The sequence below is a fragment of the Maniola jurtina genome, chromosome 21, assembly GCF_905333055.1.
Source record: "Maniola jurtina chromosome 21, ilManJurt1.1, whole genome shotgun sequence".
Classification (NCBI taxonomy): Eukaryota; Metazoa; Arthropoda; class Insecta; order Lepidoptera; family Nymphalidae; genus Maniola; species Maniola jurtina.
In genome coordinates, this window is record NC_060049.1 from 9,737,747 (window position 1) to 9,765,104 (window position 27,358).

Sequence of the window (27,358 nt, forward strand, 5' to 3'; positions counted from 1 at the left end):
TACACTGCTAGAATATGGAATGCCATTCCTTTTGTTTTCCCCACTATCTACATATAATATTACCTTGAAAAGAAGAGTGAGTCCTCCCTCTACGCAGACTCCATCATACCTGCTATGTGATGATTGCAGTTAAGCCGCAAGCGTCAAGTAACCCGCTGTGTACGGATCCCTAAAAAAGGTGTCACGACCCTGAGCAATGAGAAATACTATGCACTTTGTAATCAAACAGTTTAATAATAATTTAATCGTTCTAAATTACTTGTAACTGATGTTCTGCAAGTGATACCGTACAAAAAATGAAAAAATAAATCATCTATTTGTATGGAATCCTCTTTCGGTGGAAATATGCTGTTTCAAGGGGTATGGAAGCTTTCCAAAGTTCCTATATACCCGTATCGATTGTCCACGCAGTATCGTACCGAAACGCTGAATCGCTTGGCGGTACGGCTTAGCTGGTAGGGAGCTAACTAGGCGCGGCCTAGGCCTCCTTCAAACGTCAGTTTACCTTTGTTGTGACCAGTTCAATGAAATTCATATTGAACTTTGTGGAAAAACACCATTTGCCTATAACAATAAAAATATTGTATTAGGATTATTAAGCATGTTTTAGGTTTGTGCACGTCCTAATAAAAGTGCCCGGCCAAGTGCGAGTCAGACTCGCGTAACGAGGGTTCCGTACTCGGGTAATTTTTCCGACATTTTGCACGATAAATCAAAAACTATTAGGCATAAAAATAAAAATAAAAACATCTGTTTTAGAATGTACAGGTACAGGCCTTTCATATGATACCCCACTTGGTATAGTTATCTTACTTTGAAGTTGAATTACATTTTAATTTTTTTTATGATGTAAACACAAATTCACGGTTTTCGGATTTATTCCTTTACTTGTGCTACAAGACCTACCTGCCAAATTTCATGATTCTAGGTCAACGGGAAGCACCCTATAGGTTTTCTTGACACGACGGACGGACGGACGGATGGACAGACAGACAGACAGACAAACAGTCAGAGAGACAGACAACAATGTGATCCGTTCACATCAATAAGGGTTCCGTTTTTTCTTTTGAGGTACGGAACCCTCAAAAACGAAACCACTGGAATAGGAATAAAAAAATTAGAACCGCGCAGTGAGCCACTGGATAGCGGCGAAAGACTGTGGCGTGTGGAAGTCTCTACAAGAGACCTATGTCCAGCAGTGGATGTCTCACGGACGATGATCATATACTTAACGTTTTTTCCACTCGCTTAGAGTTCATCAAGTATGTCAGCTTGCAGGTGGAATATCTGTTGTTCCTCCTTGACAACCTGGTCGATGGCTGCCTTCCACTGAGCTGCACCAATACTGGCCAAACCTTCTTCCAGTAGACATCTTGTATCTGACAGACTGCATGTCGTATTGTTTCTGCCCACATGAGATTTGACCTGGAGATAAGAGAGAGTGGTTAGTTATCACACTTCACACAAATATTATAAAGTTTGTATGTGTGTGTTTGTTTGTTTGTTTGTTTTTGTTTTAGTGTTTTTGTTTTTGTTTGGTGTTTGTGTGTTGGTGTGTGTGTGTTTGTGTGTGCACGTGCGTGCGTGCGTGCGTGTGTGTGTGTGTAACAGCCATAACATACAATATAAATTTTAAAATGCCCACCATGTGATTCATCATTCATGATCATAGCCAGCTCACTCCAGAGCGTGGGTCTCCTTTCAGTATGATAAGGGTTTGGCCATCTCTAGTATCTACATAAATAAAACGCTAGTTTAGTAGTAGTTTTAGTGTGGAAACCAGCCCAGAGAGAAGAAGAAATAATAACACTAACTTACCTCTGCCCAAATAAGCTCCATGGGGTTAAGTTGGCTGTGATACGGTGGCACACGGCATATGGCAACATTTCTCTTCTGCGCCATAGCATCAATGTATTTTATGGTATATTTTTCTTTATCGATTTTCACTATTAGTTCAACTTTGATTTCATCCTCGGAGTACGGGATCTGTTTCTCATTCAGCCATTTGTGGATATCCTTTTTCAGCCACCAGATGTTGGGCAGAGGTTCAGCGTTACGGGAGTGATGTTTTGTACTATTTAAGACAATGACGGAACCTGGTTCGATGAGATCCAATATTTTTGTAAACCTGTAAAAAAAGTTCTAGTGACACACAGGACTCAGACAAGGAGTTCTGTACTGTCCGCGGCGTACAAGAAACGAAACTTAAATTTAAAAAAATACCGGTCAAGTGCGAGTCAGACTCGCGCACTGAGGGTTCCGTACTGGGGTATTTTTTTCAACATTTTGCATGATAAATCAAAAACTATTATCCATAAAAATAAATAAAAATCTGTTTTAGAATGTACAGGTAAAGCCCATTCATATGATACCCCACTTGGTATAGTTATCTTACTTTGAAAATTAAAACACATTTTAATTTTTTTTTTAATGATGTAACCACGAGTTCGGGATTTTCAGATTTATTCCTGTACTTATGCTATAAGACCTACCTACCTGCCTATTTCATGATTCTAGGTCAACAGGAAGTACCCTATAGGTTTCTTGACAGACACGACGGACAGACAGACAGCCAACTAAGTGATCCTATAAGGGTTCCGTTTTTCCTTTTGAGGTACAGAACCCTAAAAAAAGAAGAAAATAGAAGAATCCCAGGTGCAATTTCCAGGGAGGTGCAGGTCTGAATTCTGTCAGTTTTTGATATGTACTCGTATTATAATAATTTAGAAACCTTGAAGTTTAAGCAAAAAACACTATCATAAATAGATAAGGCCAAAGCTAAGTAGGAGATAATTAGTATGGGTAATATTACCACTCTTCAAAATCCTCAGTGTCCATCTCTTTATGGTATTCAGCATCAGACTGCGTGGCCTCCAACATGCAGACACCTCCCTCCAAGAATCCTGTATCACTGCCAATATGGCCCACTATGAAACCCCTACATTTCTTTGGATTCTGTGAAGCTGAATTGGTGGTATGACCTAAAAGATATATATTCTTTATATAAGAGGATGCCCGTGACTTCGTCCGCGTGGATTTAGATTTTTATAGATCCCGTGGGAACTGTTTGATTTTTCGGGATAAAAAGTTGCCTATTTCGATTACAGGGCCAGGGATGCAAGCTACTTTGGTACCAAATTTCATACAAATCGGTTAAGTAGATGGGTCTTTAGGAATCCCGCGGGAACTCTTTGATTTTCCGGGATAAAAAGTAGCCTATGTCCGTCTCCGGGTTATAAGCTAACCCTGTACCAAATTTCGTCAAAATCGGTTACACTGTTGGGCCGTGAAAAGGTAGCAGACAGACAGACAGACAGACACACTTTCGCATTTATAATATTAGTATAGATAAACGCTTTGAGTTTGAGTTCACATCAAACCAACTGAATCAGCTTGAGTAGAATTTTCGAAAATCAGTGAGAGGATAGAATTTTCAAACATACTTCTTTATTCTTGACCTGAAGTCAAAATTCTTGTTTGAAATCAAACAAAGTTTGAGAAGTCTAAGGCAAATTCAAAATAACTTGTTACCATACTTAAAAACCAGCCAAGTGTGAGTCAGACTCGCGCACCGACGGTTCCGTACTCCGGTTTTTCCGACATTTTGCGTGATAAATCAAAAACCATTATGCTTAAAAATAGATAAAAATCTGTTTTAGAATGTACAAGTAAAACCCTTCCATATGATACCCCACTTGGTATAGTTATCTTACTTTGAAAATAAAAAAAAACACATTTTAATTTTTTTTCTGTGATGTAACCATAAATTCATGGTTTTCAGATTTATTCCTTTACTTGTACTATAAGTCCTACCTACCTGCTCAATTTCACGATTCTAGGTCAACGGTAAGTACCCTGTACCCGGACGGACAGACTGACAGACTGCAGACTGACGGACAGACGGATGGACGAATGGACAGACAGACGAACGGACAACAAAGTGATCCTATAAGGGTTCCGCGGTTTTCTTTTTGAGGTACGGAACCCTTCCGTCCGGACGGATGGACAGACAGACGAACAGACAACAAAGTGATCCTATAAGGGTTCCGCGGTTTACCTTTTGAGGTAAGGAACCCTAAAAATAATGAAGAGATATCATAAATAGCTGCAACATATTAAGCAATCCAAATTACCTTCACAAATCCAGGTTTCACCCAAGTAATATATCTTGCGATTCTCCTTTCTAAAATCTCTCATGTATACCAAGTAAAATGTTCTCAAACTCTGAAGGCTGTGTCTATCAAGCAATGTGCTTTCGCCTGACTTTTTCACATGCTTAATTTTCAACTTCTCCAACACTTTAGACAGTGTCTTTTTGGACAAATTTGGTAAAGTAGGGTCAGAATTTACAGCCTCTAAGACTTTAGTAACCGTGGGAAGGTCATTGTTCAAATAGATATCATGAACCTTCTGCCTAATTCTAGATAGCATAGAATCATCTAACTGGTCAGCTATACTATGTTTTACATTTTTACTAACTGGAGAAGGCTGCAGTCTATGTGTGGTTTTGAATTCTGTCACAATATTGTATACTGAAGCTTGACTCACACCTGTAGCATCTGATACCGTTTTAATTACATCTGTTTCAGTCAGATCTGTCTTTGATTCTATAATGTAGGTGTAAAAGTTTAGAACAAGTTGTTTTTCATTGCTTGACAAAGATCCTTTATGGATCTTCAGCCTTCTTATTGGGGATAGAGGCGGCGAAGACGCTTCTGATGGTGATGCACTCATATTCACAAACTGAAACAAGTGTAAATTAAAAATTTATAACAACCCCCACAAGTTACAGTAACTAGAAAAGAGCTGATAACTTTCAAACGGCTGAACCGATTTTCTTGGATTATAGCTAAGAACACTCTCGATCAAGCCACCTTTCAAACAAAAAAACCTAAATTAAAATCGGTTCATTAGTTTAGAAGCTACGATGGCACAGACAGATAAACAGATACGCACGTCAAACTTATAACACCCCTCTTTTTGGGTTGGGGGTTATAAAACGCTGGGGAGTTAGGGAGACTTCTCTAACATTATGATGCAACAAAACAAATCTAATGAATACAAATGAAGGTGACTGTAACTAGCAGCCTGTTGGACAGGTATCAAGTAAAAGAAGCTCAGGACAAAAGTAGACCAAAGAAGTCCGTCCTTCTGAAGCAGTAAGGATGTCTAATGTTAATACCATAATATGTTATGTTTTCCCGCATATTAATTTCAATTAAACTTTTTAGCATAGTAGTACTTACATACTTTTACATATATCAGGAACCGTTAAAAAAAGTCGGTTGTTAACACGTTCTGAGTATTCTGCAGTGTTTTAGAAAACAATAGCTTGTGAACCAAAACCTTGGAATTTGGAAAACAACACGCTTTAGAATTTGTCTACCTAAATTCGAAAACTTCTCGAAAATCACTCACCATAAATCACTCATAGGGCGTGGTATTTTCTCTTCAACTATTCAATATTCAAAAGCGACGAAAACTAGAAACGAAATTAAAAGCCGGCAAGATAAAAAGGCACCAAAAAAAGCACGCCATGCGACCAAAGAGAATATAACATTTACTCTTTGCACTACGTTTTCAACATTCATTTTTTTTTTTTCTTTAAATCTGGCTTTACTCTGATTAGCCAATGTCAAGTTTGTGATATTTTCAAGTTATTGAATTTATACAAGTATGGACTCCATCTGCGCCGGCGCCCGCCGACATATGCGCGGCGCCCCTTTAGAGCGCTTCCCAGTCAGTTCCACCACCAAAAAACACCAACTAACACAAAAACCAGCCACTCTTGACAAAAAAAACACTCCTAACAAGCACAACACGCGCGCCAGCAAACGCCATCACAGACGAAGTCCCTCAACATTCATTAACTTCATGATCGATGGATTATACCACAGATAAGTCTATGGACTTAACTTCCTTCCTCCTCCTTCCAAATCCATAAACTTCCATCCAATGCTGCCAGCTACTTTTTCAGCACAACACCAACCTTAAAAATGCATTACAGCAGACACGGGTAACATTGGTATAAAATATCCCCGCTCTATAAGAGGTACCTACTTACTCGTGAAATATTATTATTTCTATTTTACGTTCGCTTCGGCTGATGCAGTACTTATACTAATACTGTAACCCACCATTGTACAATATCCTCCAAAAGAAAAATTGTATTTTATTTTTATTTTTCATGTACCAAAATTGTAGTTACAAAGTTATAGTAAATTAGTCACAATAGGGCACCTTCTATTTGTTGGAGTATTTGTTGGTGTTTGCCATTTGCCGATGCTTGCATAATATGTTGTTTGCCACAAGCATGAAGCGGTACCATTTCTAGTCTGTGATATTTTGTTGAACAAAATCGCACCGTGTGGACGTGTAATGCATGTTCAAATACCAATTTCTTCGAACTTTGAGTTGGCAGCACTGATGTTTAAACAAAAGACAGGAAAAAAAATAAAAGAAAAACATGGGACTTCGTCTGCGATGGCGTTTGCTGGCGCGCGTGCTGTGCTTGTTTGGAGTGTTTTTTTTGTTAAGAGTGGATGGTTTTTGTGTTAGTTGGTGTTTTTTGGTGGTGGAACTGACTGGGAAGCGCTCCAAATGGGCGCCGCGTGTATGTCGGCGGGCGCCGGCGCAGACGGAGTTCATACTTGTATAAATTCAATAACTTGAAAATATCACAAACTTGACATTGGCTAATCAGAGTAAAGCCAGATTTAAAGAAAAAAAAAAAAAAAAAAAGAAAAACATGGCCAATTCGTGGTCTGTGAACATGGCCGTCTGGCGTCTGCCGCCGGCGTTTGTTATAGTTTTGTGGTTTTGTTCAGCAGTCGATAGTAATTTATAATATAATAAGGTTTTGACTAGTTGTGTGTTTGTGTGATGTAATAAAGGGTAAGGGTAATCTTTTTTTAAGCACTAAATAGGAGTACCTACTTATCACGAAATCTGAACCATAAAAATAGCATCTGAGAATTGAGAAATGTTTCATTATTAGCTGATGTTCGCTTGGATTTAGGTTTTAGAAATCGTTTGGGGACGGGAACTGATTTTCCGGGTGATAAACAAACCTATAATGTTACTCTCCAGTCTCCAGGTCTTAACTTTGCAAAACATGTGCAAAGCTCACGTCGAATCGTTGCTGGCAACGGGATGGAAACACACTTTGGCATTTTAAATATAGGTACCTACCCCATCCATTCCATACTAATGCGAAAGCGTGTCTGTCTATCTGTCTGCTACCTTTTCACTGCCCAACAGTTTAACCGATTCTAAAGAATTCAGAATTCAGTTTAACGAAATTTGGTACAGGGTTAGCTTATATCCTGGGAACGGGCATAGGCTACTTCTTATCCCGGAAAATCAATGAGTTCCCACGGGATTCTTAAAAACCCATCCACTTAACCAATTTGTATGTTTGGTACCGAGGTAGCTTGCGTCCCTGTAATTGACATAGGCATTTTATCCCGAAAAATCAAACAGTTCCCATGGGATCTTAGAAACCTAAATCCATGCGGACGAAGTCGCGGGCATCCTCTAGTAAGTAATGTAGAAAGTTTTGGGCGCGAATTTTTTGTTAGTTTGCCTTTCGTTTGCCAGTTGCCACACTGTAAGTGTTGTAACCAAGTAGACAGTATGCACATCTCCCTTGACCGCTGTTTCCTTTTCCACCTACTAATTGTGATCCTACTAGTAAGATAAATACCAGTTCTTCATTTTGTGACCATGTTATCATTATTTACCCTCTGTTTCTAATATTTGTAAAAGTAAGTATGTACTTCATGCTATGTGAGAAAACATAATTTTAACTTAGTATATAACATAGTATTAACATTAGACATCTGTACTGCTTCAGAAACACAGACTTCTTTGGTCCACTTTCGTCCTGAGCGACTTTTACTTGATACCTCGCAGGCTGCTAGTTACAGTCACCTTCAGTATTCATTCGGTTTGTTTTGTTGTTGCATTGTAATGTTAGAGAAGTCTCCCAAACTCCCCAGCGCTTTTCATACCAATGAAGTTTTTTTCTCATTTAAATATCAACCAATCAAACTTAAAACCTAAAAAAAAAAATTTTTACTTTGTTTCTTTAATTTTAGATATTTTGGTGCAGTTCAGTCTACTTAGTTTTATGATTAGGAACCCACACTTAAAAAATCAATATGGGAAATATCAATAGCGAAGAAGAATATATGGTGAATAGTGAAGAACCAAAAGCAAGAAAAGATAGTTTAAATGTGAGAAGATTGAGGAAAGCAATAAAATTATCGGAAAATTTGACATTTCAAACCAAATTTTTTAAATTATCTAAGTTGTTAACAAAAAAACGAATAAAAAAAGTTACCGAATTGACGAATAAAAGGACATTCTCTGATAGAGAGAAGCTTATAGCTTTAGGTCTTTATAAAAAAAATCCAAGAGTATACCGGTTGTTATCTAAAATTATTGTGATACCTCCTTGTCATGTACTGCACAAATTGACTTCTAAAGTTGGTAGGGAAACAGGACTTAATAAAAAAGTGTATTCAAAATTGAAACGAAGAGTACAAAGGATGGCTCAAACTGAAAGACTGTGTTCACTTCTATTTGATGAAGTTACTATTAGCCCAACTTTAAATAGGAAAGAAAGACAAGATGTTTTAGTCAACAATAAAAATAAAAAGATAAAAAGTGATCTCGCAAACCATACAATAGTTTTTATGATAAGACTGATATTCAAAAAGCAGAACCAACCAATTGCATACAAGTTTTCTTGCCAAAGGATAAGTAAAGATGAGTTAAAAATTATAATTCGAAACATAATATCGGACTTACAGGGCTGTGGGCTTAATGTTATGGCCACAATTTGTGACCAGGATACAAGAAACATTGGTGCCATTGATAAATTAATTATGGAAACTAAAGAAGAATATTTAAGAAAGAAGAAAAAGTATGCAAAAGATACATTTGAGGTAAATGGGAATGAAATTGTCCCACTCTTTGACGCCCCTCACTTGATGAAAGGAATCCGGAACGATTTAGTAACTAAAAATTTAAAAGGCACTTTAAAAAACACAGTCAAAATAGCGAAATGGGATCACATATTGCAATTTTTCATGAGCATTTCAAAATCAAAATTTACTAATGTCACAAAATATCATGTTATTCCGAAAAAAATTAACAAAACTGAAGCATCATATGCAATACAAACGTTAAGTTGCAAACATTTTGCCGGACTTATGGAATTCTCTGCAAGTAAGATGATGTATTTAATTTTCTTGGCTAAACCTTATTTTTATGAATTCGGATTATTTCCTTTACTTGTGCCATAAGACCTACCTACCTGCCTTTCATGATTCTAGGTCTACGGGAAGTACCCTATAGGTTTTCTTGACAGACACGACAGACGAACAGACAGACAGACAATAAAGTAATCCTATAAGGGTTCCGTTTCCCTTTTGAGGTACGGAACTCTAAAAAAGACGGCCAAGTGCGAGTCAGACTCGCGCACTGAGGGTTCTGTACTCAGGTATTTTTTCCAACATTTTGCACGATAAATCAAAAACACAATAATGATACATAAAAATAAATAAAAATCTGTTTTAGGATGTACAGGTAAAGCCCTTTCATATAATACCCCACTTGGTATAGTTATCTAATTTTGATAATTGAAACTCATTTTAATTTTTTTTTTAAATGATGTGACCACAAATTCGCGGTTTTCAGATTTATTCCTGTACTTGTGCTATAAAACCTACCTACCTACCTTTCATAATTCTAGGTCAACGGGAAGTACCCTATAGGTTTCTTGACAGACAGACAGACACAGACAGACAGACAACAAAGTGATCCTACAAGGGTTCCGGTTTTCCTTTTGAGCTACGGAACTCAAAAAACCGGCCAAGTGCGAGTCAGACTCGCGAACCGAGAGTTCCGTACTCAGGTATTTTTTCTACATTTTGCACGATAAATAAAAACTATTATGCATAAGAATAAATAAAAATCTGTTTCAGAGTATACTGGTAAAGTACTTTCATATTATACCCCACTTGGTATTGATATCCTACTTTGAAAATGGAAAAAATCTGAATTTGTAGTTACATCACAAAAAAAAAATTAAAATGTGTTTCAATTTTCCAAGTAAGACAACTATAACCAAGTGGGGTATCACATGAAAGGGCTTTATCTGTACCTACGTACCAAAACAGATTTTTATTTATTTTTATGCATAATAGTTTTTGATTTATCGTGCAAAATGACGGAAAAAATACCCGAGTACGGAACCCTCGGTGCGCAAGTCTAACTCGCACTTGGCCGGTTTTTTTTTCAGTTTTTTAAATGGCTGCCATAGTGTGAAATCAATTGTACCTTTAAAGCTTTTCTTATTGCATAGTTTTGAATACTGAGGGATTTTGAGGAAAATTGGAGCGAAATGGCTCAAGGTCTTTTATTTACACTACACACTAGCTGTGCCCGCGACTTCGTTCGCGTGGAATGCCGTGATTCTTTCAATTGACATAACTTTTTTATTTATGAACCGATTGACATGAAATAAACACTAAATGTTAAGTGAAGCTTACAACAATATATTAGTGAAAACCGTATCTAAATCGAATAAGCCGTTTCTGATATTAGCGTGCACAAACACACAGACAAACAGACAAAAAAAAATTGATTACAATTTCGGGTTCGGCATCGATATAATAACAACCCCTGCTACTTTTTTTATATATTTCCATTGTACAGACACCACTTTTCTACAATTTTATTATATGTATAGATTTTTCGTTTTTTCACAGAATTGGGTCCTCTTCCTAGAGAGGCCCTTGACACAGTGTATATTATAGCGTTCTTCGATACATTATTCAAATCTATGAACGGCAGTTATTACCAATGGGAAGAATACAAGGAAGATGAGCCTCTCCTTGGCCCCGTAACTCCCAAACGTGTTCATGAAAAAGAATGGGCCAAGTCTAGAATAGTACTGAACAGCATGAAATTTATTACTGATGATGGAAAAGAAGTAAGCACACCTACATTAGATTGCTGGATACGTACATTGGATAACATTAAACACTTGTCAAGAAAATTGTTTGTGAAACACAACGTTAAAGGATTTTGGATGTCTCAACTCAACATGGACCCCCTGGTGAAGTTTGTGAAGCGAATTCAGAAATACGGGTGTAGAAATGTAAACACTTATCGCCTCAAATAAATGGCAGTATTTTGACAATAAAAATTGGATTTTTTAACTGACTTCCAAAAAAAGAGGAGGTTCTCAATTGGTCAGAATGTTTTTTTTTAATGTATGTTCCCAGATTACTCGAAGACCCCTGGACCGATTTGGAAATTATTATTTTTGTTTGAAAGGGTATACTGTGCAGGAGGTCCCATATAAATTTGGTGACGATCTGATGAATATCTTCGGAGATGGAGAACAGAACTCCTCAATGGATAAGAGCAAATTGCTCGCGATCAGTGTAATAGCTTAGTAAACAGTAGGGTTTTAACTGGGCATAGCATATTATAGTACAGTGGGGCCACTAAAAATCGTGAAATAAAAAATTTTCAAAAGAAAAATAAAACCGACTTCAAAAACCACAAACACTAAAAAGTAAAAAATAAGGTTTGTTTAGCTACACGTGCAATGCACCTAGGTATGAAGTCGGGCGAGCTTCACTCTTGGATTTCTAATTTTGTTTTAATATGCTCGCTCGACTTCATACCTAGGTACATTGCACGTGTAGCTAAACAAAACTTATTTTTAACCGACTTCCAAAAAAGGAGGAGGTTCTCAATTCGTCGGAATCTTTTTTTTTACTTTTTAGTGTTTGTGGTTTTTGAAGTCGGTTTTATTTTTCTTTTGAATTTTTTTTTTAACAATCAGATTTCATCAACCAGTAAATCTGTATTATAAATGCGAAAGTGTGGTCTGTTTTTTTCTGTCCTTTATCCAAAAAGCCGTTAACTGCAATAAATATATTTTGACTTCCAAAAAAACGGGTAAATCAAATCTAATGTTCCTAAACAAGAAAACTATGTAGAACCAACGTTTTTAGCTCTTTTATTTTGATCCTACATACTAAACTTTTTAAAAACATTAGTTTACTTTTTTAAAACATCAGTTTTCCTAAATTCTCATATTTTTAGCCATAACCCTTTTTTTGCAGTTAACAGCTTTTTAGATATAGGACGGAAATTTTACAGTCTGTAAAGCGGAATTTACATGACAAAATTAGTGGCACGAAATTAGTTTCACGACATTATTTTACTTCATCATCAATTGCACGTGTAAACGTCTTATTTCGTAAAGCAAGCATCGCGAAATTAGACGTTTACATGTGCAATTGATATAATTTGACAAAATTGTTTTAAATGACCACCAAAGTAACCAAATTGTAATTATTGTAAAGCTTAGTGTAGGGGAGAGCGGGGCCACAAGTTGCGATTTTCAAACAAACTTAAATATCACCGAGAAACATAGTTAAAGCTATTTGAGTAAGTTCAAATTCAAAATTCAAATTCAAAATGTTTTTATTCAATTAGACTTTTACAAGTTCTTTCGAATCGTCAAAAGCATCTACCACTGGTTCGGAATGCCTTTCCTACCGAGAAGAACCAGCAAGAAACTCGGCGGTTGCTCTTTTCAAAGATTTGATATACAATATTATGCCATGTATAAAAGCAATTGAAGTCCTGCGCATTGCTGGAGCGAATCGAAATTCAAATCCACGCTTTTTTATCATTTACATAATCTTCGATAGTATAATATGCTTTTCTCAAGAGCATATTTTTAATAGATTTTTTGAACCTGTGTAAAGGCAAGTCCAAAATTGACTGAGGAATTTTGTTATAGAAGATTATGCCCATTCCCACAAATGACTTTTGGACCTTCCTGAGACGGAGCGTAGGAGTCGCAAGCCTGTTACGGTGTCTAGTCAGCCTGTTGTGTAGATCGCCAACCTTCTTGTAACTAAGAATATTTTGTCTTACAAAAATTATGTTGTTGTAAATATATTGAGAGGCTACGGTAAGGATACCTATTTCCTTAAATTTTTCTCGAAGTGAATCGCGTGGTTTTAAGTTATAAATTGCGCGTATTGCGTTATTAAGTACATAATATGTATTTGGTAATTTATTCTATTTTATAATACTAAAAGACTTTTGGGTGTACTTATCTTAAACAGCTTTTTTATATTTATTTTTTTATACAGAAAGGCAGAAAGTAGATTTTACCCAAAGTTGGGGTTAGTTGTTCCCAGGCTGGGAACAACTGACCCCAACTTTGGGTAAGGACTCTATCTAGGGGTTAATGATTTCGGATCTCAGGAACATTATTTATGTCGTTTACTACTAGGTTTAGTTTGTGGCAGGCGATTGACACATTTTTCGAGTTATTGGGGAAAATGTGGGTTTGAGTCGTTTCTGCTAATTTCTCAAAAAGGAACTAGGAAACAAAAAATGGGAACAAACCTGATATTTTAATACAAATGATTTATTATTTTCCATAATTAATAAGGTACCTATAGAATGTTCTGAAAGTCTAGTTTCTATAATTTTATTCATCTTCATTATTACCATCACCCAGGTCCTGATCTACCTCAAAATCCAATTCCCATCGACATCTTCCACACATTCCTTGCCTTTCAGTGTCTTGTAAAATTGAAGGCAGTCTTCAGGAATAAGATGAAACATTGATTTTAAGTCCTCTTATTTTGCCAGTGCAATTTCTTTGCCATTAGGCCAAAGAAAAACGAAATCTTCTTCAGAAATATTGAATACTTTTCCTTTTATTTTATTTTTCAATGTTAAGCTCTCTAACTACTCCATCTATTTTCATATAAATTGAATGATTACAATTCTTTTTAATTGAAATTTCCTTTGACTTTAGCCAATTCACTTTTTCTTTCGTAATATATGTTTTTCTATGTACTATTTTTTTTTCGTTGTAGGTCCGGCACGTATATGTCACCCACAGTCCACCGGTATAGAAGGACTGACAGAACGCTTTAAATAGAGTTACCTTCACGTCTGCAGTGCACCGGGCAAGCATATTGCCTCTTACCGCCAACGCCCTGCGCTCTCGTTCGATATCCTCGTCATCTCTTAGGTCACTCGTAACAATGTGACCTTCTGTATATAGGAATGTAGGTGTTTCTTAACTGCTTTTACTTGTTCGTCTGTCCATTTTCTATGTGTTAGTTTTCGTCTATGTGTTTGTTTATCTTCACTTTCAGTTTCACTTGAACTGGACACTTTTACAGGATGTTTCTTTATTCTTTTTTTTCAGAGTTATTTTTTATCTCATCGTCACTTTCATCTGCATTAGACTTCTTTTCCTTTAGTTTGCCTCTTATATCATCGTCACTATTATCTGAATTATATTTCTTTTTCTTAAGTTTACCTTTTTTCTCACTTTCAGTTATTGTGGAAACTTTGGCAGGTCATGTTTTTTCAAATCTTTTAGATTTTCTAAATCATAACCTCTGTTAGCTTCAATACTTTCGTCACGAGTACATTTCCGATGTCGTTCTCGATCGCGGGAGCGACACGGGCGCGATGTACTTCGGGATCTTTCTCGCGATACCGAACGTCGTCGATGCGAGCTCAAATTCCCCGGCATGACGTAATCGCGTCGCACTCACCTCAAGGTGGCTCAAGTATCGTACCCAGTATTCTAAACAAAGGGCTTCACAAAAATATTTCAACTATGGTTAGTAATCGAAATATTACCTAACTGCGTTAGCACTAACACTAACCACACGAAACGTAGAATTAAATTTCACAACTATCGCATTTAAACACTGATTTTAATGCAGCGGTGCAATTATGCAATTATATCGAAACGAAGAGATTTTTTTTTAAAAATCATAAAAAGAAGTTAACTAAATAAGATAGCTCTGAGCGAACAAAGGCCGTGAGATTTCTTTATAATCCCACTTCTGATTTAAGGAAAATCAGAATCAGGAGTGGAACTAACAAAGAAAAACCACTAGGTACCAACAATATTATTTATTTCGTGTCACAAAAATTAATTAACGCACGTCCGTTCCGCACCGGATCCCTATAACGCAGTGAAGTCTGCACCAACTCCTGTTCCAGCCAACCCGATGACGTGAAGTTGGCATAGCTAGGGCTGCTCTCAGACCTCTCTTCTTACAATATATATACGTAACTAGCGACCCGCTCCGGCTTCGCACGGGTGGACATTTATTTTTTAAGCTCTCTGAAAAAAAATTTTTGTTTTGTATGTATGTTTTTATAGGTTTTTTATTCGTGTTACATTTCTTTGTTTCGTACCTGCTTAACTCTTTTATTTTTGTTTTTAAGTTTTAAATTATTTTTTTTTGTTTTTTTTTTCTCTTTACCTTAATGCTTCACTATACACTATGTTCGCAGTAGTATAGATGGCATTAAAACATATTGGTTTTCAAGAGATCCTACTCGAGAAAGTGCAACATATAATTATTGGCCATGAGAAAAGCACTCTTTTCTGAGATCGATGCCTACCATTGAAAAAGTTTGACCCTGGGATTTATTTATTGTAGGGCAAACGATACCTTGACGGGAAACTGTAATCTTTTAAAGGAAATAGGCAAATCTGTCGGTATCATCGGGATCCGCGGAATGTGAGCGAGCTGTCCAGCCGCCGCGCCGGTGATGATGGTCGCTACAATCACATTGGCCGCAATTCTTTTATCAAAATTCTAATGGGTCCTGATTAAAGTTCCTCGTCAAAAGGCTGGTTATTTTATGGTTTATATTTAAATATTCAAACATTTCTTTGAATTTTTTTATATTATTTAACCAGTTAATTACTGATGGCACTTGCACATATTTAACTTCTTCAGACCCATCCCTTTTTTTGATACAAGTTTTAAATTTAATGAACTTTAGGATTGGTTCTAATTCTTCCCACAATTTGAAATGTATAGAATTTTTTCTAACACAACTTTTGTATTTTTTTGCCGATTCCTTATAGCTGTGACCATTGAATGAATCGAACAATTTGTCCATAATTAGCAAAAACTCTGCCGTGTCTTCACACTCCTTTGGGAGTATATTGTGTTCTGAAAGAATAAAGCTGGATTAATTTCATTTCAAAGTTCTATGTAATTTATACTATCGCGGACTTTTTTGTAGGCATTATTGAGTTCTACAACTTTCTATAGAAGTCAACCATACATCTCTAACCATTCAGGCAGCGTTCGCGAGAATCGTTAACGTACGGCAGTTTTTTCGACGCCTTACTCCACAATTTTCACTATCACGAAAAATCCTATCTATTTTCCGGGATAAAATATAGCCTATACGGATTCGGAAGAATCCCTCTAAGTAATGGTAAAAGAAATTTTTAAATCGGTCCAGTAGTTTTTGAGCCATATGATACAAACATACAAAAATACAAAAATACAAAGGTTTCCTCTTTATAATATTAGTATAGATTATAATTAATTTTTTTTTCTTATTAATTATTTTCTCTATTTCCTATATTCTTTTAGGGCCGAAACACATAACGCAAACTGCTTATTTTTGCGGCGCCGCAACGCCAAAATCGGCAGTTGCGTTGCCGCGTTGCGGCGTCGCGAAACAGGGCATTATGGTAGGGCAACCATTTTCTCGTGATTTTTGAGTGTGGATAGACGTCTCTCTGCGATGGATCGTAATAAACTTATTGCTTATTTGTTATTAAGAAGACATTATTCTATCTTAAAAATACGGCAAAGAAGATACTGGATACATCCATTAAGTAAGGGTATGAATCCAAATGGCGAGTTCTTTTCTAAAAAATACGAAGCATTAAAGATAGACGAAAAAAAATTTGTTGCCTACTTTAGAATGAGTATATCATCATTTGAAGAGCTATTAACCCTTAATAAGGCGCGAGCCTGTGTAATAGTAAACTTTAAATTAGAAGCGTGTTTAGGGTAATTTAATGCTGGAGAATCCAAAAAATACATTTAAAAGTAGTGGGAGAGGGGGGAAATACCTTTTTTTGCAGTGGGAAAATGATTCCCTTTGCCCGATTATGCTTGTCATAAGTGTAAGAAAGTGGGAATATAATTCCCTTTGCCTGTTAAGGTTATTTGTTTTTATAATAGTTTTTATTACTATTCAAATATAGCGCTGGCTGCTGACTTTGCTTCCGATATTTATTATTGCAAAAAAAAATTAAAGGTATTCCTACTACTCGTACATAATATTATAAATGCAAAGGGTTGGCTATTGAAATGTGCCGCCCTGATAGATTAAAGATGAGTTTACACGGGCCGGGCGTCTTAAAGGGTATTTGATGTCTCCGAAACAATTTTTTTGTCGGACGCGCGGTTTTTTAACTAAAAATACGAATATACGTATATTTTTAGGTTAGAAACGTAAATTTTCGATAAAAAAACTTGCGTGAAGCGAAATGTTTGACACAACCGTGCAGGGTGGCCAATTTGTTGGGAATTTCCCAACCTGCGGGTAGATTTGAAATTGAATAGGGCTTAAATTGAATGGGAATGAAATTTGATATAGAGATGAGATAAATTAAACACGAAAAGACTGTAATCACTGAATTAAACGAAATAAAGGAAATTAAATAAAATTCATGAATAAAGTACAAATAAAATTATTCCTGAGGAGAAGCCTCATGAAAAGACTTAAAACATTTTTTTGCACATAGTGCAACTTGGCAAAATGTACATAATATTTTTGTTCTCTTTTCTTCCTTCTTGGTGCTGCAAAAACGACATCGTTTGTAGGTATTTCCTTCTTCAGGGAGGTGAATCCCAACGTTGAGGAGGCGAATTTCATCTGGTACGCCGAAGTTAGAGCCCTTCTTGTTTTTGAAAACAACCTGCCGATTTTTTTTACTTGTAAAGTTTGAAACCAACCCTCGAGCTAATCGCAATCTAAACTCTCTATGAGAATGCGTATTCACAACGTGTGTAGTGCTGTAAGTGATGTAGCTGTTGATTATTGAAGCATCAAACATAAAAAAGAACAATCGCATCCAGAACTTTCTACATTTGCGGTTGATCGGATACGATGATCGGAAATGATCAAAACGATCAACTCCGCCCATAGTGAGCGTGTAACAAGCGATAGCTTTGGGGCAAAGGATTTCCTTCTTTGTTCCATCTTTCTGAGTTCGTTTTACTAATACTGTGTCAGTTGGATGGTGGGCAGTTGTAAGAACGTTAACATCTCTAGTATCAAGCCATTTAATGGCTGTAATAGGTTTAGCAGTTACAGCTGCAAACTGATTTTTTTGTAGCCTAAGATGTTTTGGCTGTGATTTTTTCATTATATTTGGAAGATCTTTCCGATTCGCTCGTACAGTGCCAACAGCAAAAATTTTCTTTTTGTACAAGTCTTCCATAAGGTTGCAGCCAGTAAAAAAATTGTCAAATGCTAGCAGTGTGTTTTCAGGAAGGTCAGTAGCAAGTTTCATTACCACATTGTATCCAAGTCCTTCGTCTTCCATGTTGTCTCCCTTCCCAGTATATACTTGGAATGTGTATAAATAGCCAGTTTTGGCGTCACAACGTGCCCATACTTTAAATCCACGTTTGATTGGTTTTTTCGGCATATATTGTTTTAGACTGGATCGCCCTTTAAATTTGACCATGCATTCGTCGATTGACTGATGACTCGAATTTGCTGTTTCTTCCTGATACACTTTATTTAGTTCTGTTATCATAGGTCTTAATTTAAACAATTTGTCATAATCTGGTGAGCTTCTATCTGGTTCATTTTCATTGTTATTAATATGTAGGTTCTCCGTAATTTTTTTAAATCTTTTAATGGGCATAATTTTTGATATTTCTGGATTGTTGTAAAAAGGGTCATTTGACCAGTACAAGTCCATATCAGGCAAAGGGTTGAGACCCATCATAATCAATATTCCAAAGTATGCTTTCAATTCCTCTGCTGATATAGGTGTAAAATTGTTACTCTTTTTCTGTGCTGCGTATATATTACTTTGTTCTACTATAACTTGTACTAGATACTCCGGGAAAAACTTTTCAAAAACATAAATTGGCTGAGTTTTGTGATTATATGTTGATTGTGGACGAATGGGATTAATAAACTCTGGAACACTATGTATTTCCTTTTCAATTTTCCACTCTCGTGGTTGTCTTGTTCTGGATACATTGACAATTCTTTGACATTGCAATGTTTGATTTTCAGTTTCATAATAATTTATGTTTAACGGTCCAGCATTTGTGTCATCTGCCTGAATTGGATGATTGTCTTCATAAATCTCCTCAAAACATTGCTGTATTTCAATTTCTCTTTCAGTAAGATCCTGTCCCCTTTCTTCTTGCATATGTTCATCTGTTGCTTTTGTTAGTTGATCACCAGATAATTGTCCTGCTGTGTCACCCACACTACTGTCAGGACAATTTTCTTCTAAAATATCTTTTAGACAACTAACTGAATATAGTTCTCGGTCTACAATATCTATATTTTCTTCCGATATTTCTCGAACACCGAAAAGCTCTTCAAGACGCCTTTCAATAATAATATCTTCAGGCAAATTGCAGTAATCTGCCGGGCTGGTCACAGGTGCTGTCTGATAATAAACATCATCGTCGGAATCAAGATCGGATAAATCGGAAAGGTTGTTGACGATTTCTTCCACCTCCCGATCACTAAGAATTTTATTTTTTTTCTTATTCATTGCTGACGAACACTACAAACAAAAGAAAACCTGTAAGTGACATGGGTTCTGAAGAGGAATGGACACAAAGAGTATCAAGAAAAGGACAGAAAAAGAAGTTAAATTTATTTCTATATATATATGCCGTATGCGTAATCCATAATACTGCAATCGGGCAATGGGAATTATTTTCCCACTTATTTATTTGAACATTTCGCAGAGAAATATCACTCTAAGACAAATAAAAACAATATACAGTAACACTAAACAGTTGTTTTATATGATACAGAAAGCATATTCTACTTACAGGAATTTTTGTAAAAGAAAAATTGTTTTTTTCTTTCTAACGTCCGATAATTTCAACTTTTCACTCACAATAACCTCGTTACTTCACTTTGAAATTGACATATCAGTGCAAGGTGACATTATAGGTGTGTGTTGCCAGTTTTAAGAAATTTAAAATTTACCATAAAAGCGTACCTTATGATTTCATTCAGTCTGTGGTCCAGCTGTTACGTAAAAATAAATGTTTTTGAACGCATTACTAAGTGGGAAATTATTTTCCTTTGCCTTATTAAGGGTTAAGCGAGTTATCAAAATATATACAGAAGAAAAAAAATAAAGGAAGAAAACCAGTTACTGCTTTGGAAATGCTGGGCTTAACTTTAAGGTAAAACAAATAGGTTTCTTATTTTTTTTTATTGATGTTTATGGCACTCGGAATCAAATGTTTAGTTTTATTTGTACCCCTGGCTTTATACACCTGTGGTACTAGCGGGGTGTCGATAAAAATTTTGCATCACTAGTGTTCATGGTTTGGGGGTACCTAGTGGTACAAAGCCAGGTTCAAATGAAACAAGACAGAATCAAATTAAGCTTTTTGCATTATACAATTTTCTTACTTTAAGAATACTTTAATAGGCCTTAAAAAATGTAATGATCAATTTAAGAAAAATCAAACTCCTCATCTTGTGAAACATAGGAAGTAGCTGACGTTTCGTCCAGTAAAAATGGTGAATTTATTGGACGTTGTTGGTTTGATGATGAGGTAGTCCTCTGTTCAGTAATCGAACTTCCAGGAGTAGAAGTGTGGTAGCCACTCTGAACCGTATTATCGTATCTCATAGTTGAATATCCTTGATTGTAACCCTGATGCTGATATTCTTGATTATAGCCGTGATGTGTATTTTGATGAATTGAAGGTTGAAGAATGTCGGTTAATATTTGAAGCACCCGACTTTGAAATATCAATGTTTGATTCTCATTTAACGATTGTAGAGATGGTAAAATCCCCTTGAAAAAATGCAAATGTCTATTCTCCGGTGTTTTTAATATTGCCAATAAATCTTCTTCAATATCATCCTTATCATCTGCCTTTCGTTTTCGTGGTTGACTTTTATAACGAGGCAATGCCGTTATTTCATTCTCAATATCTCCTTCCGCTACGCATAAACTGGAATCAGTTGCATTTTGTGAAACCTTTTTCAAAAACTGTAATTGTTTATTCAAGTGATATTCTTTAATTTTTGCAGCTCCAGCTCCTGATCGATTGGCATCTTTTAGTTTTTTTTGATATTTAGCAAAATTATCTTTTATGGCCTTCCACTTCTTGACTAAATCATTACCTGCAACAAAAAACTTCACAAGTGAAAAATAGTAATAAAGACTAAAATTCCCTAGATTCCATTTATACTACATATAAAATTTGATATAACTTTCATAAGTACTTTCGGTCCATCCAATTTCATATAAATGGCTGGCCGCCGAAAAAGAATAATTTTCTGCTTTTTCTTGACTTAGGCAAGTTAAAAACTGATTGACTTTGCCTAGAACAACCATAATGTAAAATATTTATTGAGTACTTCTTTGAAAAACTACCTGTCTATCTTTGAAAATCTATTCCTTTAGCAACACTATTACCTGCGCGGTTTGAGTTTGATTATACCTACATTTGTATTATTTTATTATTTGCCTACTAATTATTATTTCATTTTAGATTTCTAGCAACCGGCAGTGACTTTAAAACCATGCATACGAATTACTTCCGAGGAGCAAGTACAATAGCAAAAATTGTAAGGACAGTTTGTCGCGCCATATGGAAACATCTATCAAGTCAAAATATACCTCCTATAACAAAACAGGTTCTAGAAGATGTCGCTATTGAGTTTGACAAGAAAGCAAATTTTCCTAACTGCATAGGAGCTCTTGATGGTAAACATGTCCGTATTACATGTCCTGCGCACAGTGGATCACTGTTTTACAATTATAAGGGCTATAATTCAATAGTTTTATTAGCTCTTGTAGATTCTAGATATAGATTCATTTTTGTCGATATAGGAGCGTATGGCAAGGAAAGTGACTCCACCGTTTTCCAGAACTCTAAACTTTATGATTTGATTATGACACGCAAATTACCTATTCCTGTACCAAAGCCTTTACCAGGTTCTCAAAATGAAACTCCATTTGTTTTTGTAGGAGATGAAGCATTCTCAATTTCGAATAACGTCATGCGCCCTTACTCAGGAAAACATTTGTCGGTACAACAAAGAGTTTACAATTATCGACTGAGTCGTGCCCGAAGATATGTCGAGTGCGCTTTTGGCATCCTAGCCAATAAATGGCGCATATTTCATCGATCTATGAATGTGCAATACGAATTTGCGACAGACATTATCAAGGCATGTTGTGTAATGCACAACTTTGTTTTGAATCGAGATGGAGTACAAGCGACCGATGACATTATCTTTGATGATTCTGATCTGCAAATGTTGCATTTGCCCACAGCAAATGAAAATAATTTAAGCCCACATCTAATACGGAATGATTTTTGTAATTACTTTTCCAGTGATGTTGGCGCCCTAAGTTGGCAATTAAACAAAATATGAATGTTCGTATACCTACTCAGTTCAAAATACAAATAATACCTTAATACATTTGATTCAAACTATTTAACATGTTGTGAACAAACATAAAAAAAGCATATATACGGTCGAACTGAGTAACCTCTTCCTTTTTTGAAGTCGGTTAAAAATGTGTATTTTATTTCTTTTCTTTCATTATTAATTATTTCACTGTTAAAATTTTCAATAAATGTGATTTACTTTTGTAAGATGTTTTATTTCTTATCTATGTACTTTTGAATAGTTTTGAATCAAGTGTCCACTCTACGACTATAAATGTTACTCTATGCACAAGAAACGTTTGAAGTGCAACCATTAAAATTATAGCTATCTCTTTCAATTGCGTTTTATTTCATATCTTTTGGTTTGCTAATCAGTAAAACTTGCAAATGTGTGCAGTTTTGGATTGCTGGGAGGTAATGATTTAAACACAGGAACAGATTTAAAACGTAAATTACTATGAACGTAACTTATCTTTAGTTTAAAATATCATTGCCTAAGACTATATGTTACTACTTACCCAGTTTTGATTTTTCGGTTGAGTTTTTTTCCTTGTAATCAACATAAACGATCTCACAAATGCTTTTCCATGCTTCTTGTTTTATAAATTTGTCTTTATAGGTTTCGTCACTAGTATCCCACAAACAACGGTGTTCCTGAACCGAAGATATAAACAGATCGACGTCAACGTCAGACATTTTAATTTTAAAACTGCTTCTCGGTTGACACGTGTTGTTTGCAAGAGTGTTAGAAACAAACTGCATCCTTGTCAACAAGTATGACGTCATAACGCTGGAATTCACGTCGTGCGTTGCGGCGCCGCACCGCTATAGCGCACTGCCGATTTCAGCGGCGCGGCGCCGCAACGCGCTTATGTGTTTCGGCCCTTAGGCCCAAACGTTCACCGCGTACAAGATTGTGGGTTCGACTACAGCCGAGTATATGGTTTTGATGATCTCTGGGTTTAGGCCCCAATGCGCTCTTGCTGTCTTGGACACTCCCTTGTATAGATTTATGGCTCTGTTGGTTGCCTCTTCGATGTGTAGCATGAAGTTTAGATTTTTGTCGATGCTGAGGCCAAGTATCTTGATGCTGTTACTTAAGGGGATGACTACATTGCACATTGTAATCCTAGGCTGTGCATATTTTGTCTTCCTCGTGTATAGTGTGACTTGTGTTTTTATAACTTCTTGCAATATTAGAGTTAAACCGACAGGTAAGGGTTCAAAATTTCTTTCACGTTCAAATTCGTCACTGTCTAATAAATTAAGCCGTTCCAAAGAAGAAGCTATTGAAGGTGCAGGAGATGAAAAATATGAATCTGGTGAAGGTGGAACATGCAGTTCTTCGTCAGAATCTGATTTATTACTAGCTTCAGCTGGGGCACGATGTTTTGGTACTAGAGCTAATATCTTGTAAATGCGTCCATGCAAATGCTTCTTTAAAAAAACAAAACAAAAAAAATTAAGCATACACACACCCACACCAAGCATTTATTGAAGAATACATCCAACCACTTGCGATATTATGCAAAAAACAATAAATGTAACCAAAAAGTGTTAATCGTAGCGTATTTGGCAATGTTCGTCACACCGGACAACTAGTGTAATATACAGGGTGGTATTATGCAAAAAACAATAAATGTAACAAAAAAGTGTTAATCGTAGCGTATTTGGCAATGTTCGTCACACCGGACAACTAGTGTAATATACAGGGTGGAATTTTGTAATGCCACCTGGAGGGAAAGTACTCTTAATACTGTAGATAGAAAATTTTACTTAAAGAAAACATTCCTTTATTTTTGAATAGAAAGAAAACTGCATTCAAAGATTTTTGAAAATTCGCTTGCCACACCCGAGAATCGAACCGACTGAAATCTGTAAAAATCACAACGTGTACTTTTATTGCATAGATCGTTAGGACCAATTATAAGGATCAAATCTCTCTAAGAAACTTGATAAATTAAATGAAAGGAACACCATGAAATCTGAAATTATTTACTTAAAAAATGGTAAACTAATTAGTTGCTTCAAATGGAGTTATGTTGCATCTTGCATCTAAGAAAGGAGTCTGCATTACAAACTCGTGCAAATTGCAATCCTCTTAGCTAAATAGTAAATCGTCATTTGAATGAATAAATGACGTCAATAATAATTTATTATTATTCACTAATATAAGTAAACAGATGGATCTTTGAGTTAACCCGGTGTCATTGTGGTAGAAAATTGTTACACGGACTTTGAGGTGGGTCAATATGACTCGTATATGTAAAATGTGATATTTCCATGTTTATTCAAATTTTCGGTAATCTATCTTATTACATGATCTGTTTGTACCTTTAACTTAAAAATAAAAGAATAAATATTATAGTTATCAAAATTTTTAATCAAGGTTTTCAAGCTTTTCCATACACTCACAAAAACGTTAACAAAATTGAGATCCCTTTCAGTTTCATCACTCAACTAACTAATTACCAGTCTTTTTGATTTCAAATGGCACCTAGACTATATCCTACTAATTACTAATAATTCTTTGAAAATAAGTACAAAAAAGTTAATTTGAATCGTCATTGTTTACACAGTCACTGCAGAAAGATACAATGTGCTGGGGGCAAATATATCTGATGCAACCTTGACAAGTGTGCGTTGTTTTACGGTCTTTTTGTGCAGGGCACACTTGGCATCTTCTACGAACATTGGGCATCTTTGCAGGAGGCTCTTCGAATGATTCACCAACAAATTGTTTTATTCTGATCAGATTCCACAAGAATTGACAAAATGCGTCGACTATTCAGGTTACCTTAAAAGAGTATGGGTGCATCATACTTACGGGATACTTACACTCGTCGTTCCTGCACACTCGCCAGCCCGTCGACTACCTCAACCAACGCCTTACCGGTACCTATACCTTGGACAGGGATGTATCGGGAAAGGAAGAAATAAAATAGCAATAATTCAAGGAACACTTTATTAACTTCACTTTATTATCGGAGGGAGACATTCACAACGGATATTTTATTGAAAATAAAGTGATATCGACTTACCTCAACATCGTGGAAGCGGTCAGTGTATTTCTGGATGATTATAGCATGTGATGGTTACCAACACAGTTGATGATTACATAAGCAAATTGATGGTTCCGATATCAGAATACACTGCCGCTGAAGACACCACTCCAGGATCCACGAGCTGCTGCAACCACTTTGTCACTACATTTTTATCGACGAGCACATGTTACTTTCATGGCGGCGGTACGAACACTGAGCACGAGGCGTATGGCGATCTCGAGGCGACGACGTCTTCACTGCGCGGAGGCTACCGAGAACTGAGCGCGCGCCGCACAAGCCGCGCACTTTATACTAGGCACATTTTATATTAGCCTACTTGACGCCGTGCGCATGCGCATATCCCGGCTCACCGAGTTGGTTAGGTTTAAGATTTTACTTGTTAGTGTAGTTCATTTTGTAAATAATTTTTGTGTATATATTAGGCTAGTATTTTCAATAAATCAATGATCATCTGACAATCGTTGGTTTCAATCAGAACACGCTAAGAATCCACCACAGTGGTTACCCCGACGAAGCGAAAACCAAAAAGAAGCCGAGAAAATGACAGAAAACCAAGCTACTGAGGAAAAACTTGCGGACCTAGCGGCAATCTCGGTGCAATCACGTCTCCTTCCGTTTTGGCGAGCCGTACCCAGGGCATGGTTCGTGCAGTTTGAAGCAGTCGTCGACCCACTCAAAACATCAGACGATCAAAAATACAGATACGTTCTGCAAAAGCTCGAGCCGATAGATCTACAGCACGTGACGGACATATTATACGACCCGCCGGAAACTGGAAAATATGAAGCAATCAAGTCCAGGCTGCTCACGGTGTATGAAAAGTCAGAGGTCCAGAACTTCCAGAAACTAATCAGCGGCCTAGAACTCGGTGACCAGAAGCCCAGCGTATTGCTACGGAAGATGCGAGAACTCGACAATGGCCTGATTACAGAGGAAGGTTTAAAAATTGAATGGCTCAACCATCTGTCACCCCAGAGTCGCTGTGTCCTCTCCGTCAATAAGGAATCTTCACTGGACACACTGGCAGCAATGGCGGATCAGATGATGGAGTACACTGGAAGCACCTCCACCGGCACCGTTGCAGTAGTGTCGACCCCAGCGGCACCACCAACTAGCAGCCGTGAGCCTACAAATTCAGAAATCTTGGCGAAACTCGAAAAGCTCACGTTAGAAATCGCCGAACTACGAGAACGTGGCCGCCCTACGCATCGTATGTCTCGACGCTTCCGCAACCTACGCTACCGCTCTCGTTCTCGACCAGCATCCTCATCAAGACGTCCAAGGGAAGCCGGTGACAACACACGGGAATGTTGGTACCACTACAAGTTCGGCGAAAAAGCAAAACGCTGCGAATCACCCTGCGCTCGAAAGAACAAATCGTCGGAAAACTAGCTTCGACACCGACGGTGGCGGACGTCGGTGTCTCAAGTACCAGCAATCGCCTCTGCGTTCACGATCGCGACTCTCATGAACGTTTCCTCGTGGACACTGGCGCGGACATATCGGTGTTGGCAGCTACAGCAAAAATAAAGGAAGTATATTCTGTAGTGACCTGTGAGTTACTAACTTCGGTGGAATTTTCTTTTTCTTGAGATTTAGTGTACACTCAAGAAAAGCATGACTGCTTAATGTGGGTATAGGCCAAACGCTAACATTAACTACAGGAATATCGGTACAAATAATGTCAATTAATGTTTCTCTATTTTCTGTAAAATGGGTTGAAGTGTTAACTACTTGCGTTAATTGAACTATATCCAAAAA

At 36.7% G+C, this 27,358-nt stretch overlaps 5 protein-coding genes across 7 annotated transcripts; 3 read left to right on the top strand and 2 right to left on the bottom strand.

Moving 5' to 3' along the window:
* Nucleotides 1-211: 211 nt before the first annotated feature.
* On the bottom strand, nucleotides 212-5,577 carry LOC123876153. Of its 2 annotated transcripts, none has more exons than XM_045922314.1 (6): nucleotides 5,419-5,577; nucleotides 4,134-4,743; nucleotides 2,813-2,981; nucleotides 1,819-2,128; nucleotides 1,234-1,425; nucleotides 212-564 (listed from the first exon to the last, which is right to left on the bottom strand). In XM_045922314.1, the coding sequence occupies exons 1-5, from the start codon at nucleotides 5,419-5,421 to the stop codon at nucleotides 1,249-1,251; spliced, it is 1,269 nt and encodes a 422-aa protein (XP_045778270.1). In that variant the 5' UTR covers nucleotides 5,422-5,577; the 3' UTR covers nucleotides 212-564; nucleotides 1,234-1,248. The 2 variants fall into 2 exon arrangements, with proteins under 2 accessions (XP_045778270.1, XP_045778269.1); XM_045922313.1 differs by having other exon boundaries at nucleotides 1,229-1,425.
* A 1,166-nt stretch (nucleotides 5,578-6,743) lies between these two features.
* On the top strand, nucleotides 6,744-11,244 carry LOC123876151. Its single transcript, XM_045922310.1, has 3 exons — nucleotides 6,744-6,894; nucleotides 8,100-9,234; nucleotides 10,779-11,244. Exons 2-3 carry the CDS (start codon nucleotides 8,163-8,165, stop codon nucleotides 11,192-11,194), a joined length of 1,488 nt encoding a protein of 495 aa, XP_045778266.1. The 5' UTR covers nucleotides 6,744-6,894; nucleotides 8,100-8,162; the 3' UTR covers nucleotides 11,195-11,244.
* Nucleotides 11,245-20,217: 8,973 nt separating this feature from the next.
* LOC123876160 (protein ALP1-like) lies at nucleotides 20,218-22,739 on the top strand. 2 transcript variants are annotated; one of them, XM_045922325.1, is made up of 3 exons: nucleotides 20,218-20,300; nucleotides 21,627-21,841; nucleotides 22,106-22,739. In XM_045922325.1, exons 1-3 carry the CDS (start codon nucleotides 20,281-20,283, stop codon nucleotides 22,513-22,515), a joined length of 645 nt encoding a protein of 214 aa, XP_045778281.1. In that variant the 5' UTR covers nucleotides 20,218-20,280; the 3' UTR covers nucleotides 22,516-22,739. The 2 variants fall into 2 exon arrangements, with proteins under 2 accessions (XP_045778281.1, XP_045778280.1); XM_045922324.1 differs by having other exon boundaries at nucleotides 21,627-22,739.
* LOC123876159 lies at nucleotides 20,497-23,390 on the bottom strand. Its single transcript, XM_045922323.1, has 2 exons — nucleotides 23,051-23,390; nucleotides 20,497-21,255 (listed from the first exon to the last, which is right to left on the bottom strand). Exons 1-2 carry the CDS (start codon nucleotides 23,316-23,318, stop codon nucleotides 20,576-20,578), a joined length of 948 nt encoding a protein of 315 aa, XP_045778279.1. The 5' UTR covers nucleotides 23,319-23,390; the 3' UTR covers nucleotides 20,497-20,575.
* Nucleotides 23,391-25,410: 2,020 nt separating this feature from the next.
* On the top strand, nucleotides 25,411-26,989 carry LOC123876050. Its single transcript, XM_045922178.1, has one exon. The coding sequence runs from the start codon at nucleotides 26,138-26,140 to the stop codon at nucleotides 26,987-26,989; it is 852 nt and encodes a 283-aa protein (XP_045778134.1). The 5' UTR covers nucleotides 25,411-26,137.
* The last annotated feature ends 369 nt before the right edge of the window (nucleotides 26,990-27,358 follow it).

Coding starts and splice junctions, on each gene's coding strand:
- LOC123876153 (XM_045922314.1), bottom strand. Junction 2,129..2,812: donor ACTGAGGATTTTGAAGAGTG/GTAATATTACCC, acceptor CTTTTTTTACAG/GTTTACAAAAATATTGGATC. Junction 1,426..1,818: donor TGGAGCTTATTTGGGCAGAG/GTAAGTTAGTGT, acceptor TCTTATCTCCAG/GTCAAATCTCATGTGGGCAG.
- LOC123876151 (XM_045922310.1), top strand. CDS start 8,163: ATGGGAAATATCAATAGCGAAGAAGAATATATGGTGAATAGTGAAGAA. Junction 9,235..10,778: donor ACTTATGGAATTCTCTGCAA/GTAAGATGATGT, acceptor GTTTTTTCACAG/AATTGGGTCCTCTTCCTAGA.
- LOC123876160 (XM_045922324.1), top strand. CDS start 20,281: ATGCTGGGCTTAACTTTAAG. Junction 20,301..21,626: donor ATGCTGGGCTTAACTTTAAG/GTAAAACAAATA, acceptor ATTTCATTTTAG/ATTTCTAGCAACCGGCAGTG.
- LOC123876159 (XM_045922323.1), bottom strand. CDS start 23,318: ATGACGTCATACTTGTTGACAAGGATGCAGTTTGTTTCTAACACTCTT. Junction 21,256..23,050: donor AACCGAAAAATCAAAACTGG/GTAAGTAGTAAC, acceptor TTTTTGTTGCAG/GTAATGATTTAGTCAAGAAG.
- LOC123876050 (XM_045922178.1), top strand. CDS start 26,138: ATGACAGAAAACCAAGCTACTGAGGAAAAACTTGCGGACCTAGCGGCA.